The 16,016-nt window shown below is 38.7% G+C and overlaps 2 protein-coding genes across 2 annotated transcripts; both read left to right on the plus strand.

The window, feature by feature from the left end:
• Nucleotides 1-804: 804 nt before the first annotated feature.
• Nucleotides 805-8,498, plus strand: LOC144633219 (ras-related C3 botulinum toxin substrate 2). The gene is made up of 6 exons (XM_078492043.1): nucleotides 805-999; nucleotides 1,382-1,453; nucleotides 1,625-1,695; nucleotides 5,133-5,179; nucleotides 6,069-6,131; nucleotides 7,370-8,498. Exons 1-6 carry the CDS (start codon nucleotides 965-967, stop codon nucleotides 7,661-7,663), a joined length of 582 nt encoding a protein of 193 aa, XP_078348169.1. The 5' UTR covers nucleotides 805-964; the 3' UTR covers nucleotides 7,664-8,498.
• Nucleotides 8,499-9,778: 1,280 nt separating this feature from the next.
• Nucleotides 9,779-15,651, plus strand: LOC144633218 (ras-related protein Rac2-like). Its single transcript, XM_078492042.1, has 6 exons — nucleotides 9,779-9,999; nucleotides 10,358-10,429; nucleotides 10,561-10,631; nucleotides 11,664-11,710; nucleotides 13,297-13,359; nucleotides 15,241-15,651. The coding sequence occupies exons 1-6, from the start codon at nucleotides 9,965-9,967 to the stop codon at nucleotides 15,532-15,534; spliced, it is 582 nt and encodes a 193-aa protein (XP_078348168.1). The 5' UTR covers nucleotides 9,779-9,964; the 3' UTR covers nucleotides 15,535-15,651.
• The last annotated feature ends 365 nt before the right edge of the window (nucleotides 15,652-16,016 follow it).

The following is a 16,016-nucleotide window of genomic DNA, read 5'->3' on the forward strand; positions in this document are numbered from 1 at the left end:
TCTAGGTATTTCGATTTGTGGAGTTTGGGGCGAAAATGGATGTCTTTGCTAATTAATGCGAAGGTATTCTACAATAGACCATTTTTATGCTGTTTTACTTTATAGTTCTTTTATGTTTATGTAAATTGCCTCGGGCGGGGGGGCACTCGAAAAAGTTTTATACGGGGAGGCTCCGCCCCGAGGTCCAACCCCTTACCCTTTTACATATACCATTTTGACAGAAAAAGTACCCCTTTCGTATACCTTTTATTGATAAAAGGTACCCCTTTCGTATACCTTTTATTGAATGAGGTACCCCTTTCATATACCTACACGACACGACATATACTTTTATAACAAATATACCTTTATAATAAATAAAGGACGATACAGCCATAAGTTGCGTCTGTTCGAAATATTACTTTAAAGGTTATTAAAAATCTTAATGCCCGAATTTCCTACCCTTTCATATACTTCAACTTGTGAAATCCCTACCCTTTCATATACCTGAAGCCTCAAAAAGGTACCCCTTTCGGGCGGAGCCTCCCCGTATAGGCCATTATAGGGAGTACCCCCCCCCCCCGGGAAATTGCCCTCCAGACCTCATTTTGTGGTTCAAATTCTTTTGTATTTTGTGCATACTGACGACACTTTTAGCATGGACACAAAAGAATAACAGAATAACAAGTGGCTGAAATCTCCCGAAATTTTGTATCAACCCCAAATAATAGTTGAAAGTTGAAATCCCGTTAGAATTAGCGTTGCGTGACGGACGCGTGACGAAAGACTGGGTGCGGCGAGGCTAGGTTCTCAGCTCAAGGCGGAGTCCTGTGTACGAGAGAGCTTTGGAACTGCCATTGGATTCTCGTACAATTTTGAGTTTTGTGCGAGAGTTTTACCACCGAAAGTCATTTATTTCTTCTCTGAAGACTCCAAGCTCCATTATTAAGGGTTGGTTTGAATTTGAAAGGAGCTCGAAGCCACGATGCAAGCTATAAAATGCGTGGTCGTTGGAGACGGGTATGCAATCAGTTTGATTATTACAAACTTGCCGAACTATGACCCTAGCTTTAGAATTTTTCTCGGCATTACCTTAGAGTTCTATATTTCTGGTTCGTTCTGTTAGTTTACGAGCTTTAAACGCGTTTATTCGTTAACTTTCAATCTTTGGACGCCCCTAATGGTGTTATTTTGGGGTTCAATGCCGCGTATAAATTTCATGAACGACCGGCCGGCCGGCGTACGTGTGTGAAATGTCCAACGTTCCTTCGCTTACAGCATTCTTAGAACGCGTCTCCACTTGTTTGTTAACCGAATTTCGGCGATGTCAATTGCTAGAGGCGTTTCAGCCGAAACTTCGAGTTACTAAGTTGTTAATAATTTGTTCGTCTTCTTGTTTTAGCGCTGTGGGTAAGACATGTTTGTTGATCAGCTATACTACAAATGCTTTTCCGGGGGAGTATATTCCTACAGTGTAAGTATGCAATGCTCAGCTCTTGTTGTTTTAGCGATTTTATTTGCTGCACATTTGACTTTAACCAGTTGCGTACCGTCTATGTCATACCAAACGTGTTAATCAGTTATTTATAACTGTTAATTAAATGGCCGAAGCCAGGCTAATCCAAATCTGCTTTCTGTACACTAGATTTGATAACTATTCAGCAAATGTTATGGTTGATGGCAAGCCTATAAATCTCGGCTTATGGGATACAGCGGGTAAGTTTCTCTTTATTATGCGTCTTCGTTCTTGTGAAGACTTGATAATTGCTTTTAAATGAATTAATGACGGTGTTACTTAGCAAACTTATCATAAATGATACTTTAATGTTGTTCGCCGGCTAAGACATTAAATGTGTAACAAGAATGGGGCTATACGGAAGTCGTAGCCTTGTGCAATCATAACTTTTTAAATGTCAGCGTTATTTAGAGATAAAAATAACTTGTGATTAATTAGCAATTATTATTTACCAATGTTCACTGATCCTGAGAGGAGTAATTGTTTTAGAAAAATTTGCAGTGGTGAATACCAAGAACTATGAAATAGTAAACTAAAACAGAAAACACAAGTACATACAAGTGCTGGCTGGCATACATGTCCACTGAAATTTAATAATTATTGTGAATCAGTTTACACATCAATTTAGTGGAAGCTGCCGGTTTCGCTCCCAATAGATTTCGCACCGTCCGAGTTCGCTCCCACCTTACACCGCGTTCGCACCCAGTGTGACCGAGTTCGCTCCCTAGTATGAAGGAAGTATGACCGAGTTCGCTTCTTATAAAAACCGAGTTCGCACCTATGTAATAACTTTGGTTGAAGTTAATACCAAATCACACTTTGAACATAAACGATAATTTCTAGACGATTTCTATAAGCTTAACTTAAATTCAGTTGAGCGTACGCTAGCATATTGAAATTGTAGTTTGTGATTCTAAGGTTTTACTACCTTATTCTGTGTTTGAAAGATAAAACTTGTAACACTTCTTCCTCTTATACTCTGCTTTAGTTCCTTATACTCCTCTTCGACAAACTGAACTGCATTAAGCTGGCTGTTAGGCTTCTATCGTAAACATGGTCGCCATGTTGAATACGAAACAGTGGAACCCAGGCTTTTATGAGACTGAAAGCTAAAGTATTTTCTTTCAATGAATTAAACTTTCTAGATACCAAAGCGAATGAATTAAGATGAATCAAATTGCCCCCGCGTTAGCATTGAAATTCTCGTAGAAACCAAAAGAACGAAAAAATCCCGCCTTCGCAAACTTGGCTGCTTTCTTGAGCCTAAAAGCTGAAGTTTTCCCTCTGATTTACTAGTAGTAAAACCTTAGCTCGTCTGAAAGCTTATCGCAATGATTCGATTAAGCGCCCTCCTTCCAATAAGCGCCCCCTTCCGAATAAGCGCCCCCCATCGAATGTATTTTTGTTAATAAGCGCCCCTATTCCAATAAGCGCCCCCATTCTTATAAGCGTCTCCATTCTTATACGCGCCCCTATTCTTAAAAGCGCTCCTATTGTGGCTAACTGACCCTACTAAAATCGTCGACGTCGAAAAGATAAACTCATGAACATTCACCGTACCGTACAGGTATATATTTACTGCTAAAATGAAAAATTCTTGTAAAAGTAACTGAACTTTCAACAATTTGTTACTGTCACAGCTTATGTTATTGCTAGTTATTCTAAAATATATTAAAATTTTGTTTTGAACATGTGGTTGTTTCGCAAAAAATTAAATAAGCGCCCTGTCCCGAATAAGCGCCCTGTCTCGAATAAGCGCCCTCCCTGAAGATGCCAAAAGTAAATAAGCGCCCCGGGCGCTAAATCGAATCATTACGGTAATTCTCAAGCTTTGTTATCATAATAGATTCTTAAGCGTTCGCGGACTTTTATTGATGTAAAGTTTTATTTAAAACACCCACTTCTAGGCATTTAGCTCGTTTGAGTTTGTTTACTCAAAACTATAAAATCTCACCTTCGCTTGACACAAAAGCTTTATTCAAAATGCGCTTGCCTTTATTGCGTTGAAGCACCTTTTGACCGCCACGTTAAATTCACACTGACACTTTTTAACCAACATCCCAGAGTGATTTACTCAAAACTCTTAAAAGGTTAGATTGAAATGCGCGTGTCGCGCGTGCCTTAGCAATGAAACACAGAAGCAATATAATGAAAAAAAAAATCTCACCTTCGCTCGACCGACAAAAGCTTTATTCAAAACGCGCTTGCCTTTAAATAGTTGAAGCACATAAAACAGAAGAACGCCTGAATCAGTTAAGAGCTTTTTGAGCGCCACGTTTATTTTCATTCTGACAACTTTGTAAATCAAAATTCTAGAGTGATTTACTCAAAACTCTAAAACTCTATTAACTCTGCTCTAAATAGGTTAGTTTAAAACGCGCGTGCCTTAGTAATGAAACACAGGCAGTATAATGCACTTGCCTTAAAGAGTTGAAGCGCATCAAACAGAAGAACGCCAGAATCAGTGACGAGCTTTTTGACGGCCACGTTTATTTCATTCTGACCACTTTTTTAATCAAAATTCCAGAGTGTTTTAGTCAAAAACCAAAGGTACACGACTTCTGTGTTCTATATCCTTTTAAGTAGATTTAAAATGAGATAATTCGCGAGTAGAAAATCTGCACGGACCACGCACCGAGTAGTCACTCGTGACTTTGTAGCCTTGTGGCTCGGTCACGCAAAAAAACGGCTCCTTTAGGAGCCACCAAATATATAAAAGTCATGATCAACAATTGGTTTGTGTTTTGTAGTCTGTTTTTTGGGCTGGGTACTCTATTAATCTGTCCACAACTGTTTGCAGACAGTATTTCAACAGACCGGAAACAACATCTTACGTTGCTGTTTCTGGTCGCCCCAGATCTCGCGTCCGTGTCTTAAGTTTCAAAATGGGTGCGACTGAAAACGCTTAACTCGGTTAAGAAGGCTCGAAAAAGTTAGATACGAACTCGAAAAGGATGGGTGCGAACTCGGTCATACTAGGGAGCGAACTCGGTCACACTAGGGAGCGAACTCGGTCACACAGGGTGCGAACGCGGTATAAGGTGGGAGCGAACTCGGACGGTGCGAATTCGATTGGGAGCGAAACCGGTAGAATTCAATTTAGTCAGCAAAATGAACCACAAAAAAAACATTTACTGGTACAGTAGAATCCCGATTTCTTGAGCCTCCAGGAGAAATGAAAATTGCTTTGAGAAATCAGGAGTTTTAAGAAACCAAGGGTTCAAGAAATCAGGATTCTTCTGTACCTTTGTCTGATCAAAGCAATACTTATCGTCTTGAAATGAGTAGTATTAGAGGTGAAGAAAATTTCTGCACTTGATCAGAGCTATTTAAAACAAAGAGGTCCAGGATAACTAGACGACCTGCAGTATAATACCAAAGGCTGAAAGATTTTGGTAAAATGAACAGTTGGCCAAGAAGGGAAGCTTCAAGAGCAACTGATACAGTTTTGAACACCATCTTTTAGCCAAGGGTATTATCCTGCAATATACCAACAAGCTAGAAACAGATTTATTTAGTTTATTACCTTCTATTTAATTTCTGCAAATGCACTTTTGCACACATTTGTCCACTGTCACTCAGTGATGGGTCAATATGCTCAATTTAATTACTGTTGAATTCTGTTATTTCCTTGCAGGACAAGAGGATTATGACCGACTGAGGCCACTTTCGTATCCACAAACTGTGAGTCATACTTTCTTTGTCTCTAAATTCTGTTCTACCACACCTGTACAATGCCCATGCTTCACTACACCTTACAATAACACGCGAATACTGCTCAAGTCAACAGTAACGTTTTTTTTTCACTGTTATCTATCATCTAAGCAGAAATCTCAGGAAACAGAAGTTTATTTCAACCGTTTCAAAAGTGGGTCACATCCATGGATTATTATAAGTAGACTTTGATCCATTTTGTTTGTTTCTGTTTTTCAAGGTTCATTGGCTGTTGCCAGCAAAAACGCAATTGTTTTGTTGAGATTTGAACTTCAGATTTCGCGTGTTAGAGACAGGGAAGGTTAATAATCTGTGGTCGGACAGGTTTGCCCCCCCCCCCCCGCCCCCCAAACCCTCCATCAGATATTAAAAAGTCAGTTCATAATGTGATTAGAATAAAGCCGTGTTTACACATGCAATTTTTATGTGACAATTTTTATGACAAATATATTTGATTGTGTAGATGACACAACAATAATAGTATTTGTCAGCATTCTAAACTTTGGTGTGCTAATAATGACCTTGGACAACAGAGATACGCACAAAGCTACACGCGCACAGGGCCCAGTGGGAGTTTGGGAGATTGGGGATCACATATGCTGACGGAATATTTGCCACATTTTATGTGACGAGTCGTCTAGATGAGCAATTTTTGCATGGGACGACTTTTATTTTTCACATAAAAGCTGACATGCCAGCTTCTTAACAAATATATTTGTCACATAAAAATTGGCCATTTTTGCTCACCGACATTAGCAAATAAAAATTGTTACATAAAAATCGCTCGTTTAAATGAGCGTAATTAATTGTGGATGACCAAATCAGTCACTGTAGTTTCAATGTTTTGTTTCTGTTTCAGGATGTCTTTCTAATATGCTTCTCTTTAATAAGTCCAGCTTCTTATGAAAATGTTCGAGCTAAGGTAAGTTGAAATGTACCAGTTAAGTGTTTTTTTGAGTGTCCAAAGTAATTTGTGTTTGCTTTGGTTTTGCATTACTACGCTGTGTGATGGGTTTTCAAAGCTTATGCTACCTCCTCATCCAAACAGAAGTCAATCCAAAACCAATAGCGATTTGTCTGCACAATTTTCCCGGGTATCACACTCATGGTTACATGTATTTCAACATGTATTTCTGCGTGTATTTGATTGTTTCACTGGATTGTCTGCACCACAAAGCGGTGGCCTTATGGTTAACTTTTTAGGTCCTGGATCAAACAGTCCAAGTTTGAGTGCTGGACTTGGCTTTCTAGCAAAGTGTTATTATGCAACATACTTGACTTCTCCAATGTCTTTCTGCACCCTGCATGAAAATGAAATAGGTGCATTTGAACTTTTAGCCAGGGACTGAAAGATGCAATGCAGTGAAACCCTAATGTAGCAAATTGTGCGGGGGTTTGTTTTTATGGGATTTTGCTGTAAGTTACAGCTGAATTCAGTGCAGTGTGTAGACCAAGGTTTTTCAAACCCTCAATTGCCCATTGATCATTTGCCCAAGAGGATCACAAAAGAGGAGATAAATAAACTTTATGCCTGCACAAATGTGATCAAATTTATTTTTATACAGCAAAGGCTTTTTTAAAAGTTTTGGGAGACAGAAACTCAATTTCAAGCCTTCTTCATTTGTCGAGCAGTTGAAACTGAACGTTTTAATTTCATATGAAGGCGAGACAGCGAGACAAGTTACAAGCGTGCCTCATGTTTATGGATGGCTGAACATAAAATTATTGTACCTTTTGTTTTGTGGTGTTTTATACCTATGCAAAATTAGGCTCTTTCTGACAACTTCACTGCATAAGTTCAATCTGCACCAGTTAAAAATACTAATATCGAAGTTGTGGCTGTGAAATGAAATTTATTTATTTCCAGTACTGTTGGGAAAATGATCAACAGGCAAATTATGTTTTGAAAAAACCCCTGATATAAGCAATACGCTGAAATCGTCTGTAACTTGGCTGGGCTGAAGAACATTTCTTTCTTAAACCATGGATTTTGCTATAAAGGGGCACATTCATTGGGGTTCCACTTTTGTCAGAAGCCTTTCTAAGCAAATGTCTCTTCTCAAACAGTTTCATGTTGCATTTTTCATTGTTGGTAAAAGTTGTTTCCCCCTGCGATTGTGGTTGTTGTTAATTTGTAATTGTTTTTTTTTTGTCGTATAGTGGTTTCCAGAAGTAAGCCACCATTGTCCAAGCACACCAATCATCTTAGTTGGCACAAAACTTGACTTACGGGACGACAAGGAAACTATCGAGAAACTGAAAGAAAAGAAGCTTGCACCGATAACATACTCACAAGGCTTGCAGATGGCAAAAGAGATTAGTGCTGTGAAATACCTTGAATGTTCAGCTCTTACACAAAAGGGACTAAAAACAGTTTTCGATGAAGCAATCAGAGCTGTCCTTTGCCCTCAGCAAACAAAAAAGAAGAAAAAAGGAGCATGTCAACTGCTATAAGTTTCAGTTTTTTTGTGTGTGGATAGTTTGTGCTTTGGCCTGAACAGTTTCTGGTGATTGCTTTTGTTTTAGTTAGTTTTACCCTTAAGAGAATTGGAACTAAGTGAGAGAAACCATTAGAGTGAACATTAGAAGTTGCTTACCAACTGGGATGTTCAATCATTTTGTTCCAGAAAATATCCATACCCCTTCCACTGAAGGTTTTTTTTGGTTTGAGAGCCCCCACCTCCTTATACTTTCCTTAACAATTTTGCCTTAGAACCTGAGGGTGGTGAATGGTCCTTCAAAAAAGGCGAGTGTCGCAGAATTTTAGCCAAATTTCAGGGGTCTCATCGTCTCAAGTTTTTCTTTGATGCCGTCTTAGAATCTTGATATCTTTTGCAAGGCTAAAAATGTCTCAGCTCGCAGAAAAGATATTAGTCTCGCCCTCTCGCAAAGTCTTGCATTTACCATTCAACACCCCTAACCTGACCCCCTTGGAATTTTTGGATACTTGCTGGAACTGCACATTCTGTCAGAAAAATTATAACATTGAAATGCACAGCAACACTCTTCATTAAAAGAATGAAGTACATGTATAAAAAAGCAAGGTATTTTGACTTGCATTATTCCCCTTTCATTTGAACCATCCCTTTAGTTTTGGAGTCTTTGCTTAACTTGTGAGGGGAGCCCTGGGAACTATGTTGAATAAGTGATCACCAGTCCCTCTCAGTAAAGTTCATCAATGTTTGAAGATTGAGTGGCATGGTTTGAAAAATATGTTTTATAATAAATTGCACTTTGTGATGTGTTGTCCAACAATATTCAATAAAATGTTATTCTAATTTTCTTAAAAGTGTGTATGAACTTGAACTTTTCCTTCTCCACCCTATTAATGGGTTGAACTTGTTGCCATCCTTTTTACAAGCTATATATATATAGGGTAAGGGCGTGGATGTGAGGGGTGGGGGGGGGGGCGGTAGGGTTACTCCCCGATAAAAATGACAGGGGTACTCATCCTACCTTTTTAGGGGGTAGAACTTGTGGATTGGTACCACTTAGGTGGTCCAAGAACGGAAAACCTTCCTACGAATAAGGTAACAAAGAACGGTTGGGTCACGCAGCGCTATAAATAAAAATTATGCTGAACATAAACTCAAGGGGAATTATTTTCATTTTCAGTGTATTCGATCACTGAACTGCATTACCATCCTCCCAGCCTCCCACACTAGTGCTCTGCCCCCCCCCCCCCCCCCAACACCCTCTGAAGCAGCGCAAGACGCCATTTGTGTTCGTCACGCATTCCTCCCCGAGTCAAAGGGAAGGAAAGATTGCGTGGACGTGCCAAACAAAAAGCACTGCAAACTCAGAGCAGGCAACTGAAAAGCGAGAGGCGAGGATGCGCATATGCATCTTGGATACTTTGACGTCAAATACACATGTCACGTTACCTCTGGCGCTACAAGCCTCAACGCACGCTTTGATCTAAAAGCATTTACTAACTAAACATACTAAAAGAATAAACTACGCGATATTTTTTTCGGATTCTTGACGAATCATAAATGCTGAAAAGAATTTGTGTCGTACACTTAAGTTGTCGGAGAGCTGAATGCCATTATTGTTCAAATATTTAGGAGTTCTTTTTGTTTCTTTTGTTTTGCGGAAATCTTTTACTTAGCTAGCCACTCTTGACTAAAAGGATCTCTTGCAAATCAGTTATAAGCTATGTAAAAGGCTGCTTATAAATGATGAAATATTACAAGTTTTCCTTCGACGTTTAACCACTTCTAAAGCCAACAGATGGTCCCAGATTACCCAGAGATGAACTAATTTGGAGTCAAGTTGAAGTTTTTCTGCTCGCTCAAAATCCCCGTTTCGGGCAGAATGACCCAGGCTACCGATACAAATAAGCTAAAACATAAAATAGGTTTCACATTGTAGATTCCTTGTCGCTTCTTTATTAATCGTGCTATCACAGCAGAAAACACCATCGTACTGCAAGTCAGAACTTTTATACGCTGAAGCCTGCTATTTTCGTTTCAGCCCACTAGAGACAGTAACGTCAGAGCCGTCCCCCTATATAAGGGCTATTTTTGGCCTCTTTGCTGGGGGTGTTATATATAAGGAGGGTGTGGCGAGGCTAGGTTCTAAGCTCATATAAGGCGGTCTCCTTCTAGAGCTTCTGAACTTCCGTTTGGTTCTCGTACGAGTTTGCGAAATAGTGAGAGAGATTTACCGCCGAACGTCGTTTTTTTCTTCGCTGAAGACTCCAAGCTTCACTGTAAAGGGTTGGTTTGAATTTGAAGGGAGCTCGAAGCCACGATGCAAGCTATAAAATGTGTGGTTGTCGGAGACGGGTATGCAATCAGTTTGATTACTAGCTCGCTGTATGACCTTTTGGATTTATTACTCGATATTACCTTGAAGTTCTACATTTCTCGTTTGTCCTGTTGGTCTACGAAGTTTAAATACTTTTAATTGTAAACCTTTAATGTTTGGACGCCCCTAATGGTGTTATTTCGGAGTTCAATGCCTCGTAATTTCACGAACTACCGGCGTGTGTGAGCTGTCCAACGTTCTTTTGGTTGATGTAGCCTTCTTAAAACGTGTCTTCGCTTGTTTGTAAACCTTACTGTCGATAATTTGATTTTTAAACGCATTTCAGCCCAAACTACAGGAAAAGTTGTTAATCGTTTGTTCGTTTTCTCGTTGTAGTGCCGTGGGTAAGACATGTTTGTTGATCAGCTACACCACAAATGCTTTTCCGGGGGAGTATATTCCTACAGTGTAAGTATGCAATGCTCAGCTCTCTGTTCTCTATGTATTGTCCATGCTAAATCAGTTGTTGATGTTGTCAGCAACAACGGTCCCCTTGTTAAGCCATTCTAACCAAAATTTCTGTGATCTCTTTGTATCAGATTTGATAACTATTCAGCAAATGTTATGGTTGATGGAAAGCCTATAAATCTCGGCTTATGGGATACTGCAGGTAATTCATGTAGCTTTTTTAATGTCTTCTTTCTATTGAAACGTTAAATAAGAGATCATAGGACTTGAAAACTGCTTTTAAACGAATTTATTAACTTAACAAACTTATCACAAATGGTACACTAATAAATACAATGAAGTTTCAGTAGGTTTTATTAAAATTTATTTTCTAGCTAAGCAAATTAGCCTGGTATTGTTATCTGGGAGTGAACAGTTTTCCTATTTAACTTTTGTTTCTTAGAGTAAGGAAATGAAGTGTGTGAGGGTTTGTTCTGATTCATTGTAATTCACTATTGTTGCATTCAGAACTTGTCATATTTGAGCATCATGTATCATTTAGATATAGAAATAACCTAAACCATACATCAGCATTTTCTGTGGTTAAATAATAACACATTGATATATACAACGAAATGGAAATTGAAAATGAGATAATCAACTATCACACAGTGAATAATCTTATTAGCTTCAGATATTTTGTATTTCGATTTATAAATATTTTACATGGGAATTGTGCTTATCAAACACAACTGATACATTTTTATTGTAAATCACACACTTTCAATTCAATATTTCATTTCCTGTTTGGCACTTTTGTCATTAGTCATTTTCAGTGCTCATTTAAACAGAGTAAACTTCAGAGGAAAGTAAAGATCATTGAGTCCAAAAAGTGGTGGCTGGCATCAGTCAAATCCAAGAACACTCTCCTCTCACCTCACCTCTCCTCTCCTCTCCCCTCCCCCCTCCAACCTTGGACATACCCAAGGCATTTCATTTGAGGTTAGCTCCGTATAGTGGGGAAGTTGACATGAAACGTGGCACGCTAGGTCAGGTATTTGACTACTGATGAAACTTTCAGTGGTCACAAGCTGAATGGTCATTTATTAAAGCAGGGTTCTGAGTTTGAGAAGTAATGCAGTTTAACTAAGTTAATGACAAAGCACAGCTTTCTGGACTGCAGTCATGTTGTTGGCATTTCAGTGGCAGTGTTCAACATTCAATGGTAAATTTTAAATTTTGTTGTTTCCCGCAGGACAAGAGGATTATGACCGACTGAGGCCACTTTCGTATCCACAAACTGTGAGTCTAACTTTCTTTGTCTTTGGATACTGCTACAAGGCTCCTGTAGATCTGTAGTTCAAGAATGAATCAAAGTCTCTTCGAGATATCGACGTTTTTGCATGAAGTATGAGTCGAAGGTTTATCCTGTGCATTGTTCTTCGAACTCATCATTACAGTTTCTTTGTAGTTTAGTTTAACAATTTCCTATCTTCGCGGAGGAAATGCAGCCATATAATTTTGTCAAAAACGGCTCGTCCGCGCCGGGTATTTATACACATATTCCTTAACATTACACAAATAAACAGTGCAAATTTCACCGAGATCTGACAATTCTATACTTTAAAATTGCAAGGACCTTTCGAGGCAGTCGATTACGGCAGCGAAATTAGCAAATGAAACAGCAAAATATGCGTTCCGCGCTTTGTTTTTGCGACGCCATATTTGAATTGTTATAGGTAGACCGCTGTTCAATGTGTTCAAGGCCGTATCATTACGATTGCTCCACGAAAAAGCACGAAAAAAAATACGGATATTTCCGACTACTGTCGGAGAAAACATTGCGCATATAATTGCGGCGTAAACAAATCGTTACACTCAAGCTGGGTTTTGTCTAGGCTCTGCGAGGGTCGGATATCAAGACCCAGGATTAAACAAAAGCCATATATACAGTGAATGCTTTCGAATTATATTTGAAGATGAAATACGAAAGAATTTTGCTGTCTTTGACTGAAATTCTACTCGAACTGCGTAGATACGATCGCATGTTGTAAAGCCGATTCATGCAACATTGCTGTCAACGCGAAATCTCGTCCCCAACGACCTAGGCTGGTGACGAATTTTTAACCGCTCCTAAGCTAAAAGAAGCCCCTCAAGTCTCTTGCATTTGTTTTAACTTCAATAATATCTTTGAAAAGAGCGAGTTTTTTGGTATGGTTTATTTTTGACATTTGTTATTTTTAAACGATGTAAGTGCTAGTGATTATTTATTCGTGTTTTAGTTACGCAATCCATTGTTTGTGCGACGCTTTTTATAGATCGCCTTTCAGACACACGTGCGTTGAGATAAGAAAGCTGGCATGTCACTTTTAAAATTGTTATATAACGTTTGTAAATGTGACAAGCCACGTTTTTTTCCAGGAGATCGCAAGTGATCACCCACAGCGGAAAGTAATCCCTTGAGAAATTAAAACAGTCCCTTGAGAAATTAAAAAAGTCCCTTGAGAGTTTACAAATATGTGGTTCCAAATTTTGTTCACATAACCCCTATTCTACGTTTTTAGCTTGTAAACAAGCAAAAACGTTGAAAAATGGGAAATAGTAAAAAAAGTAGTTAATGATTAAACAAGTTAATAATTATTGGGGAATGTAGGACAAACCATTCTTGAAGTAACTGTCACTTTCTCCTTCTGGGCAACATGCTAACAATGTTTTCTACTGAAATGCTGTATTCCAAATGAAGGCAAACTCTGAGTTGATGAATCTATTTATTCCTTCAATCTGTCTGTTGGCAATGTATTGACAAGTTAAACTTAACAAGAAAAGATTTTCATTACAGTTGGATATTGCCAAGTGAATAAATGTTATTTGTTTTGTTTCTGTTTCAGGATGTCTTTCTTATATGCTTCTCTTTAATAAGTCCAGCTTCCTTTGAAAATGTCAGAGCAAAGGTATGTTGGGATGCCTACAATTTAGTTGTTAACTGAAGTTATTTAATAATGATTATATAGTATAATCATGCTATATTTCTTCAGAAAGACTCTTATGGTGGTTGAATAATTAAGTGGAACCTCGATATAACAAAGGGCCAAGGGACTGGCAAAATGTGTTCGCTATATTGAGGTTTCGTTATATCGAGGTTCTTTTCCATATATTTTGCTATTACTGGGACGAAAATTATCTTTCGTTATATCAAGGACTTTGTTATATAGAGGTTCGTTAAATCGAGGTTCCACTGTAATTATTAGAATAATTTATCAAAGTGCTGTTCGGTTGTCTGGGACAAGTAGATTTGACTTGCTTAGCAAGTAACTCTTCATGCTCGCTTGCCTGATGGGCAAGGACCCTCACAAAATCCATCAAGTGGTAGGGCAGAGGAATTTGAACCCTGGACCTCTGGATTACAAGTCCAGCGCCCCAACCACTAGGCCATGCCGCCTTCTCACATAACTTGATATAAGGAAGTAGGGGAGTAAACCTACAGTGGGCTGGCATCCCATCCAGGGAGAGAAGCAATACTTATAGTGCTTCTTGCTACAGAAACCTGTTTATATAAGCCCCTGATAGTCGTAGGCTAGAACCTATACCTGAAGGAAGATCTCAGGCATTTTTTTCCTTAGTAACTTGTGTCACCACTACTATCTTTGTCATATTTGTACCAAGCACTGCATTGTTTAACATTTGTTATCGATTGTTGGCCACCTCTCTATTCAGGGCTCAAAATAATTTTTGGATACTGACCAGTCATGTTGACCGGCCAAATCGATTTTTGCTCGGTCATGTCTCGTTTTTGACCGGTCAAAATATTGAGTATTTAACTTTGAAGCAGTAGGCTATTCTACCAAAAATTTCGCCTCATAAGCTAAAACACTCTGTTAAAGAGTAGAAGCTTAAATGTTTTGATCACTAAAAGTGTGATTTTATTATGTTCGCTTTTTAAATTTCCATTTCTTCTGCGTTCTCCTCTACATAAAACCGCTAACAAATCCGCAGAGTGTGACCGTCTCATCTGTATTCTACAAATTTGTGACTGCAAGCTGCTATGATATTTTATAATTTTACTGTAAAATTTCAAGAAATACTGGGAATAAATTTTTTGTGTGTGTTATTTATTTGAAAGCCGTGTACGTGACCGGTCAAAATGACCGCCGAACCAAAATTTTGTCGGGACAAACCGTCATTTTGGCCGGACATTGTCCTTTGACCGGCCGTTATTTTGAGCCCTGCTATTACGGACAATATCTGATCTCCCGACAAAATTCCCATATATTTTCTTCAGAAAAAACCGTAATAATATGGACCCTTTCTAATACAGACAACAGACACTAAATCTCGGCCGAAGGGAGCAAATTCATATAAACCTAACCTCTTAATTACGGACCCTCCGTAATGCAATTTCTTGTTTGTGGTTTTAAAAACAACAATATGACGCTTTATTCATCTTAGACGTTAATATTAAGTTTTTAACCTGCAGGTAGCATTGCATTGCAGAACGTTTCGTTTGATTTGTATACAGTACATGTAGCTAAGATGTACAATAATTATAGTACTCTCCTGATAGACGATCAATGCTGCATATTACAGTTAAAAGAGGAGTGTGGTCCTCAGTTTAGTTACTATCAATGAAGTGAAAATTGACGCCATAGTGGTGACCTCTATAATACAGACACCTCTCTAATATGGACACTTTGCTCTGTCCCTTTAGTGTCTGTATTAGAGAGGTTCAACTGTAATAGGGTTAGAACCAAGTTTGCATCGTAGATAAAAGTAATTTTTCCTGCTGTGATTGTGGTTGTTGTTAATGTGTAATTGTTTTTTTTTTTGTCATACAGTGGTACCCAGAAGTAAGCCACCATTGTCCAAGCACACCAATCATCTTAGTTGGCACAAAACTTGATTTACGGGACGACAAGGAAACTATCGAGAAACTGAAAGAAAAGAAGCTGGCACCCGTAGTGTACACAGATGGCTTGAAAATGTGCAAAGAGATTTCTGCAACAAAATACCTTGAATGTTCAGCTCTTACGCAAAAGGGACTAAAAACAGTTTTTGATGAAGCAATCAGGGCCGTCCTTTGCCCTCAGATAAAGAAACCAAAGAAAAACAAAGGATGTCAACTGCTATAAATTCCAGATTATGGACAAACACCAGACTGCATTTTCTGTGTGGAATGTTTCTGGTTTGATCTGTCAGTATGGTAGTAATTTGCACTGAAGAAATAAGGAAGATAGGTCAAGTTCTTAGAGACCTTAAACTAAGGTTGTGTGTATATGGGTACATAAAGTTATTTTGTTATTAAGCCATACATCAATAGTTCGTGCATACATGTTTGTACCTCTTAAGACTGCTTTGAGAATTTTTCAAAAGAATTTGACAGCTTTCTTGAGCCAAGCTCAGAAATCTAAAGTTCCCTTACTACAGTGGAACCCCAATATAACGACATGCCGGGGGAGTAAATATATCGATATCGAGGAATCGATTCGGGGTTCCGTCCCATACATTACAGCGCAACTTTTCATCGAATCGGGAATATCGTTATATCGAGATGTCGGGGTTCCACTGTACGTTCTTTCCTGGCCCAGTGGTTCAAAGGGTGGATAACACTATC

This window comes from Oculina patagonica, chromosome 12 (assembly GCF_052425735.1).
Source record: "Oculina patagonica isolate OP01 chromosome 12, crgOcupat, whole genome shotgun sequence".
NCBI classification, from domain to species: Eukaryota; Metazoa; Cnidaria; class Anthozoa; order Scleractinia; family Oculinidae; genus Oculina; species Oculina patagonica.

Excerpts from the sequence above, each read along its gene's own strand:
- LOC144633218 (XM_078492042.1), top strand. The coding sequence starts at position 9,965 with ATGCAAGCTATAAAATGTGTGGTTGTCGGAGACGG. Across the intron at positions 11,711-13,296 it reads CACTTTCGTATCCACAAACT|GATGTCTTTCTTATATGCTT; the intron begins GTGAGTCTAACT and ends TTTCTGTTTCAG. Across the intron at positions 13,360-15,240 it reads TTGAAAATGTCAGAGCAAAG|TGGTACCCAGAAGTAAGCCA; the intron begins GTATGTTGGGAT and ends TTTGTCATACAG.
- LOC144633219 (XM_078492043.1), top strand. The coding sequence starts at position 965 with ATGCAAGCTATAAAATGCGTGGTCGTTGGAGACGG. Across the intron at positions 1,000-1,381 it reads TGCGTGGTCGTTGGAGACGG|CGCTGTGGGTAAGACATGTT; the intron begins GTATGCAATCAG and ends TTCTTGTTTTAG. Across the intron at positions 1,454-1,624 it reads GGGGAGTATATTCCTACAGT|ATTTGATAACTATTCAGCAA; the intron begins GTAAGTATGCAA and ends TCTGTACACTAG.